This window comes from Oncorhynchus masou, chromosome 30, assembly GCF_036934945.1.
Source record: "Oncorhynchus masou masou isolate Uvic2021 chromosome 30, UVic_Omas_1.1, whole genome shotgun sequence".
Classification (NCBI taxonomy): Eukaryota; Metazoa; Chordata; class Actinopteri; order Salmoniformes; family Salmonidae; genus Oncorhynchus; species Oncorhynchus masou.
In genome coordinates this window covers 10,100,450-10,124,301 of record NC_088241.1, presented here as the reverse complement: position 1 = coordinate 10,124,301, position 23,852 = coordinate 10,100,450, and the positions used below count along the sequence as shown (strand labels likewise).

General features: G+C 41.1%; 1 protein-coding gene across 4 annotated transcripts; it reads right to left on the bottom strand.

Moving 5' to 3' along the window:
* Positions 1-170: 170 nt before the first annotated feature.
* On the bottom strand, positions 171-16,220 carry LOC135522027 (sodium/potassium-transporting ATPase subunit gamma-like). 4 transcript variants are annotated; one of them, XM_064947915.1, is made up of 10 exons: positions 15,786-16,220; positions 6,399-6,455; positions 6,203-6,229; positions 5,462-5,488; positions 3,747-3,767; positions 3,261-3,284; positions 2,584-2,658; positions 948-984; positions 636-676; positions 171-520 (listed from the first exon to the last, which is right to left on the bottom strand). In XM_064947915.1, the coding sequence occupies exons 2-10, from the start codon at positions 6,448-6,450 to the stop codon at positions 510-512; spliced, it is 315 nt and encodes a 104-aa protein (XP_064803987.1). In that variant the 5' UTR covers positions 6,451-6,455; positions 15,786-16,220; the 3' UTR covers positions 171-509. The 4 variants fall into 4 exon arrangements, with proteins under 4 accessions (XP_064803987.1, XP_064803989.1, XP_064803988.1 ...); XM_064947917.1 differs by lacking the exon at positions 5,462-5,488 and having other exon boundaries at positions 15,786-16,204; XM_064947916.1 differs by lacking the exon at positions 6,203-6,229 and having other exon boundaries at positions 15,786-16,203.
* Positions 16,221-23,852: the final 7,632 nt, after the last annotated feature.

Sequence of the window (23,852 nt, the reverse complement as noted above, 5' to 3'; positions counted from 1 at the left end):
TTGTTGAGGTTGCGGCACTTGTTAGGAGGTTGAATGATTTTGTCTACTATTGCCTGCAGAAAGGTGCAACGTTAGCAAAAGGGGTGTGCTGCATAACCATTAGAACTGCGCTACTGGGACGAGACCGTGCCAGTGATTGACAGTGGGAAAAGTTGGAACACAATACACAATTACCCATGTACATCACTTTATTTCAGTGTGGAAATATTACAATTTAAAATAGTCAGTCAAGTTATAACTTACAAAATCGCTTGTTAATGTGTCTATCACGTATGACAGGTGTAATTATAGCCTACAATTAAACAACCCTACTGCATCAACCAATTATGTCCTCAAAATACTGTCGCTGTAGATTCATTCATATAGAAAAAAAGAGAAAAGCAAAAAAAGATGCCAAGAGAATATATCAGCAGGATGGAATTTAAAAAAGAAGTCTCCTGCTCCTGCTGGGAGACGGCCATAGTAGCACTCTACAGTCCGATGCTGCCGCCTGGTGGCGAGACTTCACATCACTTGGGACCTGAGAGCAGATAGGTGTCATGATGAGATGGATTGGTTTCATAAATACAAATGATATACACAAATCAGACATTTGATAAAGACCAACATGGAAATGAAAACAATATGATTTTTACTTGTCACAGCCCCTGCTTCTGCCTCAGGTACTCCAGCAGGCCTGAGAGATGAACATGGAAAACAGGTAAACCACCACTTGGCCAGTGATTAAAAAGTATACAGTACCAAACCAAGCCATCTAAACCCTAAAACATAGGGGTGAAAAGTATTAAAGATCAAACAGAGTACTGAAGCTTCTAACTGTTAAGAATATTCTAAAAGCTCCTCTCATTAAGAGTTTAGGGATAACACTTTAATAGCCTTACAATGAACTCAGTCAAGGTCTTCTCTACCATGTTTAATCAACACTCGCTCTTCTTTGCCCAACTTACCGTGACTTCGGACTTGATTTACATGGGCATTTCCGGCCTGCAGAGAGAGAGAGAGAAATTAGAGTGAAAGAGCTACTATGATGGAAAGCTGATATACTCTGAGGATAACTTGAGTTGACAGGCCTCTCTCCATCCTAGATGTCAAAGACACAGGCCCGCTAAACTAGCACTGGAATGAAGATACCGCCTGCTAAACTAGCACTGGAATGAAGACACCGCCGCTAAACTAGCACTGGAATGAAGATACCGGCCGCTAAACCTAGCACTGGAATGAAGATACCGCCTGCTAAACTAGCACTGGAATGAAGATACCGCCTGCTAAACTAGCACTGGAATGAAGATACCGGCCGCTAAACTAGCACTGGAATGAAGATACCGGCCGCTAAACCTAGCACTGGAATGAAGATACCGCCCGCTAAACTAGCACTGGAATGAAGATACAGGCCTGCTAAACTAGCACTGGAATGAAGACACAGGCCTGCTAAACTAGCACTGGAATGAAGACACAGGCCTGCTAAACTAGCACTGGAATGAAGACACAGGCCTGCTAAACTAGCACTGGAATGAAGATACCGGCCGCTAAACTAGCACTGGAATGAAGATACCGGCCGCTAAACTAGCACTGGAATGAAGACACCGCCTGCTAAACCTAGCACTGGAATGAAGATACCGGCCGCTAAAACTAGCACTGGAATGAAGATACCGGCCGCTAAAACTAGCACTGGAATGAAGATACCGCCCGCTAAACCTCGCACTGGAATGAAGATACCGCCCGCTAAACCTCGCACTGGAATGAAGATACCGCCCGCTAAACCTAGCACTGGAATGAAGATACCGCCCGCTAAACCTAGCACTGGAATGAAGATACCGGCCGCTAAACTAGCACTGGAATGAAGATACCGGCCGCTAAACTAGCACTGGAATGAAGATACCACCTGCTAAACTAACACTAGAATGAAGATACTTCAGTAATTGATGTGTATAGAAGTTGGAATTTTACATTATTTACAAGACACTATCCAGTAAAACAAATACAAACTAACTGCTTGATTATTCTAAATGATTATTCTAAATGATTATTTGTACAGCTTGGACAGAACACTAAAGACCCAAAGCCTTCTCTTTGCACATGTGCAGTAGCAGGAGGGGACACTCCCTCTGTCCCCTGTGATATCTATGACTAATGTATGGGCTGATTAATGTAATGGATGCCTGGAGTAAGAGTTAGGGTGGGTGGAGGTCTCCAGCTATGCCTGGGATGGGGTGGATGAGGGCAAGGGCAGGAGATGAGGAGGGAGGGGACAAGGCTACATGGTGTCCAGGCCAGTTTTAGTCAGTGCCCTAGATGTGAAGATGTCTACAGGGTAGAGAGGTGTTGGGTGTCCTGGGGGTTGTGCAAGGCATGTTGGCCTGCATGCCAGCAAGTAACTGATCCCAGGCTTGTTTATAAGGACTGGACTGGTAAAGAGGGGCTGTCCAATGGAAACATGTTGAACAGTGCAGAACTACAATAATTATGGAATGAGATTGGTACAGTAGAAATAAACTTATGGGACTAATCACATTTTATTTCAACGGAAGTGTAATACTTCAAATGGTATTTTAAATATAACTGTAGCTGGGCCGACAGACTTACTGACGATGAGGACAATGCCCATGACAAACAGTACCACAGCGAAGATCAGTCCACCGATCCTCAGAGATTCATAGTCTGAAACAGAAATACATTTTTATCTCTACACACTAAGGCCCACTACTGCAGAATATGTGCAAGGCACAATAACTTAAAACATCTTATTCAGTACATACATATGCACTGTACCCTCTTAGGGTGGATACAGCATAGCAAAATAATGCAATTATGACACAATCACATTCCTGAGACAATTCAAACATACGTGCCTACTGTATATGCCACGATTGATGAATCCATCAGGTTCACATCTATATTCTGATTAATATTACTGCCTCAAACATGGAAGGATATTCACTGTAAGAGCTGAATATATCCTATAATGTGTCTGAATGCATAGACCTACTGAAGACAGGATAGAGCAATGAACAGGTTTGATGACAGAATCTCTATTATGGTTGTGATGTGTTTAGAAATGAGAGTACTACAGCAGAGTGGGAGGGACTAGAAGGGTTTGCCAGTTGAACTCCGGAAGCGTGGCCCGAAGGGTCAATGTTTTCCGATGCTCCTGGAAAAATGGAGGGAAAACACGAGCCCGTCTTGACCTCCCTGATATTCCCTGAGAAGTGTCACGTTTGCCCCCAGTGGAGTTAGTCCATGTTGATCCATCCCCCACTCACCGTAGTGAAACGCAGCGTCATAGTCTGGGAGGGGGAATACATGACAACCAGATACATTTAGTGAGGGACCACATTTTGTAGAATGTTATTATTCACAGTTATTCAATCTACATTGAAATTGCAGCTATAGTATTAAAAGGACATGAGACCACTTGTCCCATCGCCAGCCAAAGCAGATTGAAGACGGAGCTGCGCATGAGGCCAGATGGAATGCATTGTAAAGGATCCACTGGGAGACTTCTAAAACATTGTGTCCCTAGTGGGAATTACATCTCCTTTAAAATCACACGCATTCATAGTGGTCCTTTTCAATAGAAACTTACACACCATGTTTGGAGCTAAACTAATTCAAACGTCCATGGGGTTGAGTGGAACTGGAGTGAAAAAGGCCAGTGACCAAAAACTGATTTAACTCTTTGCCAACATGCTCTTTAAAGTTAAATACAATTGGTACAATAATGTTCATTTGAAACAAGAAACTTTTACCTTTTTCATCCATCGTCAATGCTGGAAAACAAAAGACCGAAAGCATTATTGATTGACAGGCATGAGCTCTGACTGTGTGCTTGGTGTGAACTACGAAGCTTTCAGAAATGGTTTAAGGCACTGTTGACTTTCAGAACTGTAGTCAAGTGTTCCAGAGGTGTACATTGAATGTCAATAGTGACTACTGTACACATGATAGTAAAGACTGGTTGTAGTGTTCTATGCTTTAAAAAAATAAAATAGTCCACTTGTACTGAAAGTTTAGGAATGGGGCATGCGCTTACAGATTACACCACTGGGTGATGCGATGCACAGTGCATGCTTTTAAATACAATCTGGCAACACTCAGGTGGCTCCCTCCTCATAACAGTAAAGGGGAAGCAGCAAAATGCAGTGTACAATAAGCAGCTCTGTTGAAAGCAGTAGAAATGCTAATGCTACAATGATGCAAGACACCACAGAGTCCTGATGCATTACTAACCATCCCCACTCTGCAGTCATTTCCTAAGGCCAGTGACCCATGTCAGCTCAGGTAGGTGCTGTAATAAAGCAGACTTCACTGTGTGCGCGCAAGCAGAGCGAGTAACCGTTTGAGAATCAACCAAATATCACATCGGTCCTCACAATACCATTAAGATTCTAAATCACATGGATGTCACACTATCTGGATCACCAAAAACAAATAAATGACTCCTGCTTTGTTTAGTACAGAAGTAATAGAACCACTTCTAGAAAGTTCCAAAGTGTATTACATTAATCACTGCTCAGCTCTCTAACAACAAAATGCTCCTCTGATTGGCTCATCTTATATCTGCTGACATTTACATTTTCTCTTCTAAAGGATGTCATAGAATGACAACCCGAGTCAGCAGGGCTTTTTATGGTGCAGTAGATAAGCCTAATGTCCGACAAACACTTCCGTTTGGTGTCATTCCTCTCCATTACCAGGGGAACTCATATCCTGCCCAAATCACCCTGTTGACTGTGGAGAAAGACTACTAATGTAGCGCAATCTGCTCAGGAACAAGTCAGCACAACACAACGTGCAGTGGAGGACTGCCTAGCACCACATGCTACTACAATATGGGAGGCTTGGCTGCACACCAAATGACCGATTACTAAAATCCTTCACATGAGAAAAAGGCTAATCCTGGCCAGGAAAGCAAAGGCTCTTTCTTACACCAGTCTAGATGAGCCCATTTCAAATGAACTGGATTTAATCATAACTTGAAATCCTTACACAATAGTATTTAAATAGATATAGTTGTGCAATATGTAAGTACAGACAGAGCAAAGCTGGTCATACTCTAGGGCAGGGGTATCAAACTCAATCTATGGAGGGCCTAGTGTCTGCTGGTCTTTGCTTTTTCCTTTCAATTAAAGACCTAGACAACCAGGCGAGGGGAGTTGTTAACTAATTAGAGTTGAGTGAAAACCCACAGACACGCGGCACTCCATGAAATGAGTTCGACACATGTGCTCTATGGCAGAGTTTCCTGACACCCCGATGAGGAGAGATTTCAATCAGCTGTGTAGGGCACCTAAATGTGCACCCAGGGGAGACCCCCAGACTGAGTTTGATGAAAAGCTGCTCTAATGCAACTGACCAGACAATAACAAATATGGCTGTGCATTCTTAGTGCCCATTCCAAAACAGACAACATGTTTCTCATTCCTTTATGACAACACTGAGGCATCCAATAAAACAAACTTACCTGGCATGTCCCTGCCTATAGATGACCCTGTTAGTATAGACAGACCAGTTCATTCTTTAAATCACTGGCACTCTTTAAGACACAAGTTTGCTAAAATATAACACTACAAACTTTCCTTTATCACACTGCAGTGTCTCCCCTACATGCATTGGCTAACACTGTAAAATAATAAATCAATTATATATGCCCCAGGAACACCCCCTTCCTAACTCTGCTGAAAAACACTGCATTGTGAATGACCTTTCCAGTTTCTCTACAGACAGCCATACTCTAGGACAAGATTTCCCACCCCCCGACAGACATTTCACACTTTTGTTTTAACCCTAAATGGGCACACCTGGTTCGATTAGTCAACTAATCATCAAGCCTTTGACTAATTGAATCAGGTATGTCCATTTAGGGTTAAAACAAAAGTGTGAAATGTCTGGAGGGTGGGGGCAGCGGAGAGGGTTGGGAAACCCTGTTCTAGAGTATGGCTGTCTTGAAGCCCCGGACAAAAACACCAAATTCAACGATGAGTTGACAAGTTGAATCAGGTTTGTTAGTCCAGGGCTACAATAAAAACTTGTACTGTAAAAAACAAGGGGTTATTCGAGGACTGGAGCTGGGAAACACTGCTCGGGGGCAACTGATAAGCCAACAACAAAGATGGCCATGCATACTGTGTCCATTCCAAGGCAGACAGACTGCATTTCTCATTCCTTTAACACAACTGAGGCATCCAATGCACTGCAAACTTACCTGGCATCTCCCTGCCAAATCCTGACCCTGTTAGTACAGACACACCAGCTCATTCTTTAATCACCGGCACTCTGAATAAAACATTACACTTCCCTCAACCACACTGTGAACGCTCCTCAGTCACCATTCAAGTGCTGGGGTCAAGTATTTGAGAGAGAAGCTCAAACAAGAAAAAGAGTGAAAGGAAAAAGCTCACCCAAAGCAGGAGGAACACAGAAGCAGAATGCCACCAACAGAGAGAGATCCATGTCACCTGGAGACAAAGGGAAACAACCACCAGAAACATGACAAGACAGAAAGCAAATATTTGATTTGAGAACCAAGTTCAATCCCCTGGGGGGAGTCAAGTTGTTACATGACAACATATTTCAAGCATAACGTAATGGAAAGACTTCTGGGCTCATAATGAGGAAACATAACAGGCTTTTACACAGTTGAATCCTACAGATGAAGAACCATATATGTGACAATTTTTCCATTTTAAGTTATTTTTATATTATTAATTGTGTGTACCACATTAGGTGTTTTATGGTTGACAAATAATTCACCATACCCATATCTTCCAACAACAATTGATATTTTTTTGTTATTTAAAAAAATGCTTTTGTTATTGCCGTTTTAATTTTTAGAATGTGGAAGAACAGTATATCTCCAGTGATGATCTCAGTTTGTGGAAGAACTGTATATCTCCAGTGATGATTTCAGTTTGTGGAAGAACAGTATATCTCCAGTGATGATCTCAGTTTGTGGAAGAACAGTATATCATCTCCAGTGATGATCTCAGTTTGTGGAAGAACAGTATATCTCCAGTGATGATCTCAGTTTGTGGAAGAACAGTATATCTCCAGTGATGATCTCAGTTTGTGGAAGAACAGTATATCTCCAGTGATGATCTCAGTTTGTGGAAGAACAGTATATCTCCAGTGATGATTTCAGTTTGTGGAAGAACAGTATATCTCCAGTGATGATCTCAGTTTGTGGAAGAACAGTATATCTCCAGTGATGATCTCAGTTTGTGGAAGAACAGTATATCTCCAGTGATGATCTCAGTTTGTGGAAGAACAGTATATCTCCAGTGATGATCTCAGTTTGTGGAAGAACAGTATATCTCCAGTGATGATCTCAGTTTGTGGAAGAACAGTATATCTCCAGTGATGATCTCAGTTTGTGGAAGAACAGTATATCTCCAGTGATGATTTCAGTTTGTGGAAGAACAGTATATCTCCAGTGATGATCTCAGTTTGTGGAAGAACAGTATATCTCCAGTGATGATCTCAGTTTGTAGAAGAACAGTATATCTCCAGTGATGATCTCAGTTTGTGGAAGAACAGTATATCTCCAGTGATGATCTCAGTTTGTGGAAGAACAGTATATGTGACATTTTGCATGACTCTTGTAAGATGTCCTTTTTTAACACCTGATATGAGGTTTTAAGTACTTTCAAGTACAGATGCCCTTCATCTAAATGACTTAAATGCAATATGTAGTTAATTAATTTGTATGGAGGTTCATTTAGAGGTGGTCTATCAACTTTAGCACTGATGACTTTTCTTAAAAGTTGAGTCATGAAATATTAGTCTCATTTAAAATTAAGCCCTCAATGTGAACATACCATAGAATAACTACAAAAACAGAATACAATTCAATCAAAACAAGCACAACTTGTACATATCAAATATGGATCAATGTGATGTGCCAATATTCATGTCCATTATGCAGGTCCCTAAGGTCAATATTACAAAACGTTCAGAAAACCTTTGCGTTTAACACTATGATCAGCAATTAAGTTTTGAATTGCGTTAAACCCATGCTAAAGGCAAGGCATGTCCTTCTGTACTGAGGTGACAGCAGTAAATAAGTATTAACTGCTTAGAGTTCATGATAAATGTGGTGACAGAGACGTACTGTATATTGTAATGAATCAAAAAAGGGAATCAAGATCAAATGAATACTCATAAACTGTATGTGACGACTTATTTGTTTTTAATTCATTCAGATTAAAAAAGGTTCAAATGATCACACACAAAATCATTCTCAACAGAACACATTGTACATAACATTTTCTACACTAGGAACAACATCTTAAAATTAAATGAATTCAATATATTGTGCTGGTTCAAATCATACACAAATTGATTCACATAGAAACCACCTACTATACATTTAATTTCCTACAATAGAGGTGACATGTCTTCTGAAATGTATTCAGGTTCAACACACTATACAGGTTCAGGGGATCATAAACTCACAGGGAAAAAACGTTAATTATGTAGCTTGGTTTAACAACAAATGATTCAATCTGCAGTGATTTATAAAATTGAGCAGGTCATCAGATCTTGGTACTTGTTTTTTTGATGGGCAGAGGACTCTCATATGCTCTAGGGTAGTGGCTTGCAAAATAGGGAGGTTGAGGTGTAGCTCCTTGTTTTGGTTTGGAGATCAGCCACGATTTCCATCCCTCATATAGACTGTGGCTCTGTCTGGCGTACAGATCCCAAGGATCCTCAACTGAAATTAGAACAGAAACATTTTAAGTTCCTGACATCAATAAACCACTTTCACAATCAAGCATTAGGATATTTTATTGTTAGAACAACATGTTGCATGTTGATGGGATGTTGGTAAACTATTCTCTGTGCAATACCGGTGACTTTTAACCACCTCACTGAGGTCATCTGTAGTCCAGCTGGTCACTTGAGGACAGGATCTGGGAGGTGGCTGAAGTCTTCAGATTGCATCCTCATCGCCTTGAATGGTTTTGCTGGTTGTGTCAAGTATCATCTTTGAAACATCATCAGGTGTACGAAGGACTGACACCTTGCGCCTCTTCTCGATGGTGGCAAAAGATCCATCACAAGGAAGAAACGAATGACCAGAAACCATGAACTTCTGCTCAACTTGGGTAAAGTAACCCATAGAGACGAGCATCGACATCAGATTGAGCATCCGCCAGTTGTTATTCTGCCCACAGCATCTGTCACTGAAGATGATCAACTTGCGCACCTCTGGTTTGGTGAGTGGCGTGAATTCTGTCTTCACCCACTTCAATATGCACCTTGCCACCTCAATGGACCTCCGGTGTGCAGTCCCTGTAGGATACAGTGTAACGTTACTAGTTTGCTACTCTAGCCATGTTGAATCATCCGGTGGATGGAGAAAAAGTAGCTAGCTATGTTTCTTCTATAATCTAGCAATAATATTTGTTACGATAATGTATAAGTTAGTAGCCAACGAACTTTAGCTAATATGTTTTCTCTATAGTTACAAATGAGACAACCCAGAACATACGTGTTAGTTACTGTACTCTATAGCTAGCTAGCTTGATTGTTTGATATACGGTTCATCCACATACCTCTTTTGGACAGCTTTTCACAGTTTTGTCTTGACCCTTACTATTTGTATAGGGTTTTCCCGCATCCCGTAAGATCTTCCTTTGCCTGTCTTTCCATTCTTTTAGTTTGGTTTTACGTTTCTTTCCCACATTTCGGTGATTTTCATCAGCAACAGAAAGGTTGTGCGCTTGTCCGTCGATTCTGAGTGGTGCACATAAACAGTTATTCCACCAGAGCCTATCTTTAAATTTAAAATGATTGTTAATTCGAGCTTGGAAAGCTTGTGAAACCGGTTCCAATAATGATTTTTCATGTATATCTCTTTTTGTACATTTTTTAAAATGTCACATATATGGTTCTTCGTCTGTAGGATTCAGTTGTCCTGACCAGCGGAGTGTTGAAGTTCTCCCACCACCAGTGTCTGACAGGTCTGGTTGTGGGAGAAATAGGTGCAGATCCCAGTGGTTTAACATCAGCCTTGTTACTGAACACACACAGCTTTGTATCGGAGGGGACCAGCAGAGCTAGTCACAACACCCTGCAACTTTAACACTTCACTATCAAAGAAAGCACTGTTCTTGAAATCACACCAATCTCTCTCAAGAAATGAAACCACAGGGGAAAGGTACATCTATAGAATTATTCTTGACTTCACATTCCTTGTTTGTGCCCCTGACCGTGGGGAGGAATTAAACATTGAGGTGACGCATTCAAATAACCCCAACATCTTGTGATCTTATAGCTGACCTGCTATGGAGGCCATGGTCTGTTGCTGCTGGACTTAAACAGTTCTCCCATGATCTCTTTATGTTTTTAGCTCCTGACTCGGGGTAAGGGAAGAGGGGGCTATTTCAGTCTCTGCACCGTAGAACATGGGTGTCCTGTCCTGGCAGTATTGGGGTGCAGGGTTGAGTTGCACTTGATATTTGGTCAGTGGGTTAAAGACATACAGTGCTTTCAGAAAGTATTTACACCACTTTACTTTTCTGCATTTTGTTTAGTTACAAAGTGGGGTTAACATTTATTTAATTGTAATGTGTTGTCAACGATCTACACAAAATACTATGTAATGTCAAAGTGGAAGACAAATTATAACATTTGTAAAAAAAAATAATAATAATAATTGTGAAATAAATTCCTATTATATCTTGATTAGGTAAGTATTCAACCCCCTAACTCAAATGTTAGAATCACCATTTGCAGCAATTACAGCTGAGTGTCTTTCTCAGTACATATCTAAGAGTTATCTGCATCTGGATTGTACAACATTTGCCCAATATTAATTTCATCATTCTTCAAGCTCTGTCCAATTGGTTGTTGGCTATGGCTAGACAACCATTTTCAGGTCTTGCCATAGATTTTCAAGTAGATTTAAGTCAAAACTGTAACTTGGCCACTCCGGAACATATACTTTCTTCTAGGTAAGCAACTCCAGTGTAGATTTGGCCTTGTGTTTTAGGTTACTGTTTTGCTGAAAGCTGAATTCATCTCCCAGTGTCTGGTGTAAAGCAGACAACCAGGTTTCCACTAGACTTTTGCCTGTGCCTTGCTTCATTCCATTCTTTTTTGATCCTTTAAAGCTCCCTAGTCCTAAAAGATTATAAGCATACCCATAACATGATACAGCCACCATTATGCTTGAAAATATGGAGAGTGGTACTCAGTAATGTGCTGTATTGGATTTGCCCCAAACATAACACGTTGTATTCATGACAAAAAGTGAAATGCTTTGCCACATTTTTGCTGTATTACCTTAGTGCCTTGTTGCAAACAGGATTATGTTTTGGAATATATTTATTCTGTACAGGCTTCCTTCTTTTCACTGTCAATTAGGTTAATATTGTGGAATAACCACAATGATGTTGATCCATCCCCAGTTCTCTCCTACTGTATCACAGCCATTAAGCTCTGTAACTGTTTTAAAGTCACAACTGGCCTCATGGTGAAATCCCTGAGCGGTTTCCTTCCTGAGTTGGAACGACGCCTGTATCTTTGTAGTGACTGGGTGTATTGATACACCATCCAAAGTGTAATAAATAACTTCACCATGCTCAAAGGGATATTCATCATCTGCTTTTACATTTTTTTAAATAAATGTTTTGACCCATCTACCAATAGATGCCCTTCTTTGCGAGGCATTGGAAAACTTCCCTGGTCTTTGTGTTTGAATCTGTGTTTGATATTCACTCCCAGCGACTGAGGGACCTTACAGATAATTGTATGTGTGGGTTAGAGAGATGAGGTTGACATTTAAAAAATCATGTTAAACACTATTATTACACACAGAGTGAGTCCATGCAACTTGTTAAGCACATTTGACACTCCTGAACTTATTTAGGCTTGCCATAACAAAGCAGTTGAATAATTATTGACTCAAGATATTTCCGCTTTTCATCTTTTATTAATTTGTATAATTTTTTTAAATAGAAAGACATAATTCCACTTTGACATTATATCATTAAATCTAAGTTTCATCCAATTGAAATGCAGGCTGTAACAACAACATTTGGAAAATGTCAAGGGGTGTGAATACTTTTTGAAGGCACTGTAACTCAGCTGTTTTTTTTTTCTCAGCTGGAATGTGCAGTCACTGCTCACGATGGTATGCCGCATACCGCTACAGTTTGTTTTTCACACATAGGCCATTCTTTCTACAGATGTTCTTCCAAGCCCTTCTAGATTTTCACATCAAGTGTTAACTGGCCGTGGCTCTTAAACCAAACTCCCACACTGGAGTTTTGTTTGTGGAGGCATTGGCACCCTCGGCAGAAAGTGTCCTGAGTTTTGTTACAGACAGCAGATAAGCCTAAATGTTTCTTTAAACAAAATCTTGTTTGTTGGAGTGCTGCAGAAAAATGTACTCACCTGACACTAATCTCTAGGGAACTGTGAGCATATTTGATTCATGTGCAGAACATGATTGTGGGATTTTGGAAGAATTGAACAGTGAACATACAAATTAGCCATATTACATATCTAATTATGTATTCATTGCATCACCTGTCAGATTAAGTCACTGTCCTCGGGACTTCTGTACAACTGAAATATGATAATTAAGAACTACTCCGGCAGCAGATGAGGTGACAGAACTCATACTATACATTATGTAGATTTCCGTATGAAGAAATACCATACTGTAATGGGCATCAGATAGCCGTCACTGTAGTTAACATAATAATTTGACATAGCCATTAAAACGATTAGCCCCAATGACTCTGATCAGACCCCATCTTTTGGCACAGACCCTATCTGTTCCACCCTAGCCCAAGGCATAGAAAAGCTGTTCCATACGGCGACTATAACTATTCATACTTATGGTCTCTGAGTTGGAGCAGTGTGGCATGGTTTAGAGAGATGCAGGGTTTTAAACACTCAAACCAGGGCTTAAGAACAGGACTAACAACAAAGGACTGCCAATCAATATCTTAATCTGCCAAATGCTGCAAGAGTTGTAGCAAAGGCCAATAATCGTGTTTGTTACAGCATTCTACTTTAAAGAAGACTAGGGGCTCACCCTCAAGTAAACAAAGTTTAAACTAAGTTATTCTTAGAAAAGACTTTTAACCTCAGTCATGGTTTTCATCTAGCCCATTAGGCTACTTCTCATGCCTAGAGAGTTGTGAGGTTATTGCACTATGCCTGAACTGAAAAGGACAAATACAAAGTAAGAAAAGTAGACCTACCTACTACAACCACTGAAACTGTTAAGCCAGTCAGTTTTGAAAAGTTATGGTACAGCAGGCCTACGCCAACTGGTGGCCTGCGACTGAATTTGGCTCACGGGTGATTTTATTTGACCACCCAAGTTTTCTGAGCAAAGAAAAAAAAGTATTTAAAATGAGTTTTATTGGACATAAAATACTGTAAAAACTAAAGCAAATCAGCTCCAAGTGATTTTAATTTTGTAAATCTTGTCCAAAGTATTCCCACGCATAATGAAGAGATACGTGACCATAAACAAATTTAAGCAAGGTTTGAAATGATGTTTTACTCAAATATTATACACTACATGACCAAAGGTATGTGGACATCTGCTCGTTGAAAATCTCAGTCCAAAATCATGGGAATTAATATGGAGTTGGCTCCCCCTTTGCTGCTATAACAGCCTCCACTCTTCTGGGAAGGCTTTCCACTAAATGTTGGAACATTGCTGCGGGGACTTGCTTCCACTCAGCCACAAAAGCATTAGTGAGGTCGGGCATTGATTTTGGGCAATTAGGCCTGGCTCGCAGTCAGAGTTTCAATTCACCCAAGGGTGTTCGATGGGGTTGAGGTCAGGGCTCTGTGCAGGCCAGTCAAGTTCTTCCACACTGATCTCGACAAACAATTTCTGTATGGACTTCGCTTTGTGCACGGGGGCATTGTCATGCTGAAACAGGAAAGAGCATTCCCCAAACTGTTGCCACAAAGGAAGCACAGAATGCAAAGGCTAGCTGTATTTGAAATTGTGTTGTTATTCTGCTGAACACTCGATAGTTTCATTTTATTTTTGGCAGTGAAGGCTACGAGGCTACTCAGGCGAGAAAAAACCTCACCAAAATGTATAGCCCGTTGGAAATGATAAATGGACTGTTTGAATATGTGAAGATTTTTTAAAATGTTTTTATTTGCATACCACCCCAACAGATCCACAGATGACGCAATCTCAATCGTACTCCACACTGCCCTTTCCCACCTTGACAAAAGGAACACCTATGTGAAAATGCTGTTCATTGACTACAGCTCAGCATTCAACACCTTAATGCCCACAAAGCTCATCACTAAGCTAAGGACCCTGGGACTAAACATCTCCCTCTGCAACTGGATCCTAGACTTCCTGACGGGCCCCCCCAGGTGGTCAGGGTAGACAACTACAAGTCTGCCACGCTGATCCTCAATACTGGAGCCTCTCACGGGTGCGTGCTTAGTCCCCTCCTGTACACCCTGTTCAAACACGACTCCAACAACATCACTAAGTTTGCTGACGACACAACAGTAGTAGGTCTGATCGCCGACAACGATGAGACAGCCTATAGGGAGGTCAGAAACCTGGCTGTGTGGTGCCAGGACAACAACCTCTCCCTCACTGTGAGCAAAACAAAGGAGCTGATTGTGGACTACAGAAAAAGGCTGGCCGAACAGGCCCCCATTAACATCGACGGGGCTGTAGTGGAGCGGGTAGAGAGCTTCAAGTTCCCTGGTGTAAAAAAAACACACCAAGACAGTTGTGAAGAGGGCACGACAACACCTGTTCCCCACTCAGGAGACTGAAAAGATTTGGCATGGGTCCCCAGATCCTCAAAAAGTTCTACAGCTGCACCATCGAGAGCATCCTGACCGGTTGCGTCACCGCCTGGTACGGCAACTGCTTGGCATCTGACCGTAAGGCAAAGCTTCCTGCCATCCAGGACCTATATACCAGGCGGTGTGAGAGGAAAGCCCCAAAAATGGTCAAAGACTCCAGTGACCCAATACATAAACGTTTCTCTCTGCTACCGCATGGCAAGCGGTACCGGAGCGCCAATTCAAGGACCACAAGGCTCCTTAATAGCTTCTACCCCCAAGCCATAAGACTGCTGAACAATTCATCACATGGCCACCGGACTATTTACATTAACACCCCCCTCCCTCCATTTGTTTTTACACTGCTGCTACTCTCTGTAATTATCTATGCATAGTCACTTCACCCCTACAAACATGTACAAATTACCTCGACTAACATGTACATTGAATCGGCACCAGTATTCCCTCGATATAGCCTCGTTATTGTTATTTTATTGTGTTCGTTTTGTATTAATGTTTACTTTATTTGGTAATACTTTAACTCTTTCTTGAACTGCACTGCTGGTTAAGGGCTCCATAAATTGAAAAAAATGTGAATTTATATTTTGATGTGTGTATTTTATTTAATTTCTGTAATTCAGGACTCATCTGTAAAATATACCTTGGTCTCAGTAGGACTCCCTGATAAAATAAAGGTGAAATAAATAAAAACAAAATATATGGTCACGTGCTCTCAAAGATATTTAGAGATCGTTTAAATGTAATGATTTGGGGAACTTTCTATAGACTAAATGTTCTTAAACCAACGGAAAACATGGCTTACTTACAAGGCTATTTACATAAATGTAGCAAATTATACAAACTTTAAAGCTATGCGCACAGGTCAAAAACAGTTTTCTTCCGTAAAGCACGTGTTGTTAGTTATTCACATGTTTTGACGGGGAAATTGCCTCTTGGTAAAATATGTATGGAAAATGAAAACAAATTACCTGTCAGAAGTCCAATTAATTGAAAATAGGTGACTGTGGAGATTAGATGAATAATAAAAACGCTTAGGTCGCTGCCTTGCCTCCGCTCCTTCAGAAACAATGTTTCTATTGTTCTAATTTATCGACACAAAAAGTCCGCTTTTGCAAAACTGATAAAACACGATTTAATGAACGTACTTAATGTACAGAAATTAATGAAAATCTGGTCCTGAAATGTTTCTCCTGAAACATCCAGCAAAGTTTTCGTAGTCGGATATATTTTAGCGTCTGGCGAGGGAAAGAAGGGGGAGGGGGTTGGTCTGAGAAGAAATGCAACCTGCCCTCCAGAATTACCCTGCTACTGAGGGGTAAACAACCTTACCACCAACTCTATTTTGATGTTTGTTTTTTACCACCATTTTCACATTTTCGAACAATTTGTTGTACACCGCGCTCAGTTTAGGGTGTGCACCACCCTAAAACGAAAATACATGCTATAACGCTTGCTTGTTCTGCCCACTACGATTAATTTGCTCCAATTGGAAACGAGAGTCTGTGGTCTATCTTGGGTTAGTTATACAAACCTTTGATGATGCTTTATGTACAACTACGAGCCGGTCCATGGGGGACACGAGTGTATTACCGGGAAGGCACGTCAATCCTAGACAATAGGGCAGATATAGCGCCCACTATCGGCTGTTTAGGCTACCCTGAATCGGTTTTAGTCTGTTTAATAAAATAAAACATGTGTGCAGTTATTTGGCATTTTGAGACTATTTTCCATATAATTATTTCACAGTCCAAAACAAGTTTAGCACTGTATGTTAGGTCTGAGTGAGGTAACATTCAGTGGGAGTCAAATTATTTCCTAAGCATGCAGAAAGTGGGGTATGGTCTTTTCTATCAGTAAGGTTGGCCCAGCAGTTGTAAGGTTGGCCCAGCAGTTGTAAGGTTGGCCCAGCAGTTGTAAGGTTGGCCCAGCAGTTGTAAGGTTGGCCCAGAGCCACTGCTCAACTGGATGCGGAAGTGTAACCAGATCTCGACAGGTTCTGTGGTGGTTTGCATTTTGCCTGTACATTTCATAATATAATTTTTTTCTAACAGGCTTATATGTTGTTTTGGATTGTTTTTAAGACATTCATTAAGATTAAACTTGACTCTTATTGTTGTAAACAATTATTTTGTATGTAGCAGCATGCTAGCTATCAATCATAATGGGTTTGGTTAGCTAGCTAACTAGTGTCGTTAACCAGATTAGAATCTGAATTCAAATTATTTGGAGTGTAATGCAGTTTGGTGACACTAACCACATTTCCATCCAGTTTTTATGGGAGTAAAGTCATACCTTATTAAAATAAATCATGACAGCTGTCATGGAAACAGGAAGTTTCAGACAATTTTACAAATGCCGACATAATTTGTTGGTTTGACATGGTGGGATCTGTTTGTGTCAATAAACTTAATTATGCGAGAAATTATGGTGGAAACACATTTATGTGCAAATATTGAAAGAATAATCATCATTGAAGTTAATTTGGAGTCGTGATGACATGGTGTGTGGTCCTCCCACTAAGACTCTGGAAAGCATTACTTTATTAGGCTACAGATTAAATCAATGATAACTTCACAGGGTGGTGAAAGTGCACAGTATGAACTTTATGCTCCTTTCCAATAAATGTTGAGGGGTCTTATTCTGGTGATATGATGATTGATGCTTGACTGTCGTTTGACAAATAACAATATTCTTGCTCTTATCCATAATAATCTCATCATGTAGACTAACCTACCCGCACTGTATCTGCAAGCTGTTGGCTAGAGTGTACATGCCAAGAGTAAGCACATGCAACAGTTTGTGACAAAACTATAGGTAGAGTTGAAAATGCAATGGAAACACATTGAACGTTCAATTTTTATTTCGTACATGAAAACTAAAAAGTGTGTGCACTGTGTCATCACACTCTGACTTTTATCCTCAACATGTCAGTTTGCTGGAAACATACCACTGGTGGGAAAATGTGCACATTTACTTTATGAGGATTTTAGAATATTCCCATGAAAATCTGTTGCCAGGTTTTAGATGGAAACCTAGCTAGTGTCCGACTTTTGGCTGTCACAGATGCACCTCTCCAACTTCACTTGCCGACTTTCATCAACAGTTGGCTTCGTTAGGCTTACTAATGGGAACACACACCTTTTCTATCTATTCCTTCCATAGAGATAGATAGGGAACTCATTTTTGTATCTGTGTCATTATAGCATTTGTGACAGCATGCGGCAGCGCTATTGAGCAGTCAACTGTCTTCTTCACGTTCGGCTAATCCCTCCTGATGTCCCGGTTGGACATAATAATGGTGCCGAAGGAGATGGCTACCGTTTTATGATCCCGTAACCAATTGTGCTACTGTGTATGTTTTCTTTGCATTATTTGTAACGTATTTTGTACATAATGTTTCTGCCACCGTATCTTATGACTGAAAAGAGCTTCTTGATATCAGGGCAGCGATTACTCACCCCGTACTGGAGGAATTCTTCTTCTTCAACGAGTTGGACGGGAAAGATTTACGCCAGACATCCGACAAGGCCCTCCTCCCCATCATTGGCAGGAGGAAAAGACGAAGTTATCGTGGATGACGGTCCGTAAGCCTTGTAAGGATCCGTCGCCGAGAGGGTAATCTACCTTTGCCATCGGTCCTATTAGCCAATGTACAATCAATCAATAATACAATAGATGAACTACGAGCAAGTATATCCTACCAACGGGACATTAAAAACTGTAATATCTTATGTTTCACCGAGTCATGGCTGAACGACGACATGATTAACATACAGATGGCGGGTTTTAAGATTTTTTCAGTAGGATAGAACAGCGGCCTCTGGTAAGACAAGGGGCGGCAGCCTATGCCTATTTGTAAACAACAGCTGGTGCACGGTTTTTCAAGGTTTTGCTCGCCTGAGTTAGAGTTTCTCATGATGAGCTGTAGACCACACTATTTACCAAGAGAGTTTACAAATATTTTTCGTAGCAGTCTACCACCATAGACCAATTCTGGCTTTAATGCAGGGAAACTCAACTCAGTTTTACCTAATTTATATCAGCATGTTAAATGTGCAATCAGAGGAGAAAAAAACCCTCTAGAACACCTTTACTCCACACACAGAGATGCGTACAAAGCTCTCCCTCACCCCCATTTGGCAAATCTGACCACAATTCTATCTTGCTGATTCCTGCTTACAAGCAAAAACTAAAGCAGGAAGCACCAGTGACTCGGTCAATAAGAAAGTGGTCAGGTGAAGCAGATACTAAGCTACAGGAATAACTTTCTAGCACAGACTGGAATATGTTCTGGGATTCTTCCAATGTCATTGAGGAGTACACCACATCAGTCACTGGCTTCATCAAAGCTTATAATAAATCCCGCTTATAATAAATCCCGCTCTGCCCTCCGACGAACCATCAAACAGGCAAAGCATCAATACAGGACTAAGATTGGGCTCTGACGCTCGTCAGATGTGGCAGAGCTCGCAAACTATTACAGACTACAAAAGGACGCACAGCCATGAGCTGCCCAGTGACACAAACCTACCAGACGAGCTAAATTACTTATATGCTCGCTTTGAGGCAAATAACACTTAAACATGCATGAGAGCACCAGCTGTTCCAGACAACTGTGTGATCACACTCTCCGTAGCTGATGTGAGTAAGACATTTAAACAGGTCAACATTCACAAGGCTGCAGGGCCAGACAGATTACTAGGACATGTACTCCGAGCATGCGCTGACCAACTGGCAAGTGTCTTCACTGACATTTTCAATCTATCCCTGACTCGAGTCTGTAATACCAATATTTTTCAATATACCCATATTTTTCAAGCAGACCACCTTGTTCCACAAGGTGTTCATTTTGTATATCAACAACATTGGGGATCTTATTGAAACAGCGGATGTTCATTTTTATGCTGATGATACTGTTCTTTATTCAAGTGGTATTAGTTTATCTTTTGAAAATGCTCAAAGAGCATTTAACATCATACAACAGAATCTGTATGATTTAAAGCTGATTCTAAATGCGGGTAAAATAAAATGCATGATATTTTCAAATGCCAGGCATGTTACAAATCATGTCATTGTTACATTGGCTGGACATACTATAGAGCAAGTTAAAGTATTTGGGTGTGTGGGTTGATGATAAGCTGAGCTTCTCTGTGCATGTAGAGAACTTGATAAGGAAGTTCAAGCTGAAAATAGGATTGTATTAATGGCTTAAGGCTTGTTTTTCTTTTGAGGCCAGGAAGGAGCTGGTACGATGTACATTACTGTTGGTTTTAGATTTTAGTGATGTTATATATATGCAGGCCTCAGTACCTACCCTAAGAGCACTTGATTCAGTGTATCATGCAGCCCTCAGACTAATTTCAAATCGGAAACGTCTAACACATCATTGTGATCTCTACAGCGCTGTTGACTGGTTGTCATTGACCTTGCGTAGGCTTAAACACTGGTATACACTGACTTATAAGGCCATATTGGGTAAAATGCCATTTTATCTCTGTACTCTGTAACATTTTAAAATGTGATGATCTAGTTTCGTTGGTGGAGTTTAAACACTTTGTCACGTCCTGACCTTAGTTCCTTTTTTATGTCTCTATTTTAGTTTGGTCAGGGCGTGAGTTGGGGTGGGCATTCTATGTTTTGTGTTCTATGTTTTCTATTTCCATGTGTTTGGCCTGGTATGGTTCCCAAACAGAGGCAGCTGGCTATCGTTGTCTCTGATTGAGAACCGTACTGAGGTAGCCTGTTCTCCCACTATGGGTTGTGGGTAGTTATTATCTGTTCAGTGTTTTTGTTGCACCTTACAGAACTGTTCGTTTGTCAGTTTTGGTTCAAAACCGGCAAAAAATATTTTGAATACGCTGCACTTTGGTCCTCTTCTCCCGACGACAATCGTTACACACTTGATCGATGTATATATCATAGAGTGTAATTGTTTTTAGGCCAGCTGTTTTTAGTCAAGACGTTTGTGTTTTTAATGTACAATGTTTTTGTTGTTGTTTATAGTTTTGTTTAATGTTGTGTTAGTGTATGTAAATTGTTTTGTCTGAAACGTTGTTCCCTCTGCTGCTATTGGACCAGGTCTCTCTTGGAAAAGAGATGTTATCTCAATGACAAAAAACCTGTATAAATAAAGGTAAAATAAAAGTGTTCTTGGGCACAGGAACTAAGTTAACCTGCCTAAATGACTACTGATCAGTAGTACTCACGTCTGTAGCAATGAAGTGCTTTGAAAGGCTGGTCATGGCTCACATCAAAACCATTATCAGAGAAACCCTAGACCCACTCCAATTTGCATACCGCCAGATAGATCCACAGATGATGCAATCTCTATTGCACTCAATACTGCCCTTTCCCACCTGTACAAAAGGAACACCTACAGTTAGTCGGAAGTTTACATACACCTTAGCAAAATACATTTAAACTCTGTTTATCACAATTCTTGAAATTTAATCCAAGTAAAAGTTCCCTGTCTTAGGTCAGTTAGGATCACCACTTTATTTTAAGATTGTGAAATGTCAGAATAAAAGTAGAGAATGATTTATTTTAGCTTTTATTTCGTTCACCACATTCCCAGTGTGTCAGAAGTTTACATATACTCAATTAGTATTTGGTAGCATTGCCATTAAATTGTTTAACTTGGGTCAAACATTTTGGGTAGCCTTCCACAAGCTTCCCAAAATAGAGGAATGAATGGGAGGAGGAATGGGCCATAATTCACGCGACAGAGCTGGTGTAACTGAGTCAGGTTTGTAGGCCTCCTTGCTCGCACACGCTTTTTCAGTTCTGCCCACAGATTTTCTATAGCATTGAGGTCAGGCCTTTGTGATGGCCACTCCAATACCTTGACTTTGTTGTCCTTAAGCCATTTTGCCACAACTTTGGAAGTATGCTTGGGGTCATTGTCCATTTGGAAGACCCATTTGCGACCAAGTTTTAACTTCCTGACTGATGTCTTGAGATGTTGCTTCAATATATCCATATAATTTTCCTCCCTCATGATGTCATCTATTATGTGAAGTGCACCAGTCCACCCTGCTGCAAAGCAACCCCACAACATGATGCTGCCACCCCCGTGCTTCACGGTTAGGATGGTGTTATTCGGCTTGCAAGCCTCCCCCTTTTTCCTCCAAACATAACAATGGTCATTATGGCCAAACAGTTCTATTTTTGTTTCATCAGACCAGGGGACATTTCTCCAAAAAGTACAATCTTTGTCCCCATGTGCAGTTGCAAACCGATATCTGGCTTTTTTACGGCAGTTTTGGAGCAGTGGTTTCTCTTCGCTGAGCGCCCTTTCAGGTTATGTCGATATAGGACTTGTTTTACTGTGGATATAGATACTTTTGTACCCGTTTCTTCCAGCATCTTGAGATTTGAAGGTAGGCCTCCAACTGACTCAAATGATGTCAATTAGCCTATCAGAAGCTTCTAAAGCCATGACATTGCCAGTGGTTGAAAAACAAGTTTAATGACTCCAATCTAAGTGTATGTAAACTTCCGACTTCAACTTAATGTGAGAATACTATTAATTTACTACAGTTCAGCATTCAACAGCATAGTGCCCTCAAAGCTCATCACTAAGCTAAGGACCCTGGGACTAAACACCTCCCTCTGCAACTGGATCCTGGACTTCCTGACGGGCAGCCCCCAGTTGGTAAGGGTAGGGACCAGCACATCCGCCATGCTGATCCTCAACACAGGGGCCCCACAGGGGTGCATGCTCAGTGCCCTCCTGTACTCCCTGTTCACTCGTGACTGCATGGCCAGGCACGACTCCAACACTATCATCAAGTTTGCTGATGACACAACAGTGGTAGGCCTGATTACCTACAATGATGAGACAGCCTTAAGGGAGGAGATCAGAGACCTGGTCTTGTGGTGCCAGGACAACAACCTCTCCCTCAATGTGACGAAGACAAAGGAGATGATCGTGGACTACAGGAATAGGAGGGCCGGGCACACCTCCTTTCTCATCGAAAGGGCTGTAGTGAAACAGGTTGAGAGCTTCAAGTTCCTTGGTGTCCACATCACCAACAAATTATCATGGTCCAAACACACCAAGACAGTCGTGAAGAGGGCACAACAAAGCCCATTCCCCCTCAGGAGAATGAAAAGACTTGGCATGGGTACTCAGATTCTCAAAAGGTTCTACATCTGCACCATAGAGATTTCTGACTGGTTGCATCACTGCCTGGTATGGCAACTGCTCGGCCTCCGACCGCAAGGCACTACAGAGGGTATGGCCCAGTACATCACTGTTCTCTCTGCTACCGCATGGCAAGCAGTACTGGAGTGTCAAATCAAGGTCCAAAAGTCTTCTTAACAGCTTCTATCACCAAGCCATAAGACTCCTGAACAGCTAATCAGTGGGATACCCAGACCCCTCTTTAATGCTGCTGCTACTCTGTTTATAATCAATGCATAGTAACTTTAACTTTACCAACATGCACATTTTACCTCAATTACCCAGTGTGCCCACGCATTGATTCTGTACCAGTACCCCCTGTATATAGCCTCGCTTGTTATTTTACTGCTGTTGTTTAATTATTTGTTACTTTTTTAAATGTATTTTTTATTCTTAACTTCTTAAAGCATTGTTGGTTAAGGGCTTGTAAGAAAGCATTTCACTACACCTGTTGTATTCGGTGCATGTGATTTGGAACTGTTCAGAGACTGCGTGAATCAGGCCTTTATGGTTGAATTGCTGCAAAGAAACCAATACTAAAGGACACCAATAAATAGAAACTTGCTTTGGTCAAGAAAGACAAGCAATGGACATGGAAATCTGTCCTTTGGTCTGATGAGTACAAATCTTGAGATTTTTTGTTCCAACCGTTATGTCTTTGTGAGACACAGATCAGGTGAACAGATGATCTCCGCATCTGTGGTTCCCACCATGAAGCAGGTGTGATGGTGCTTTACTGGTGACACTGATTTATTTAGAATTCAAGGCACACTTAACCAGCATGGCTACCACAGCATTCTGCAGCGATACGCCATCCCATCAGATTTGTGCTTAGTGGGACTATCTGTTG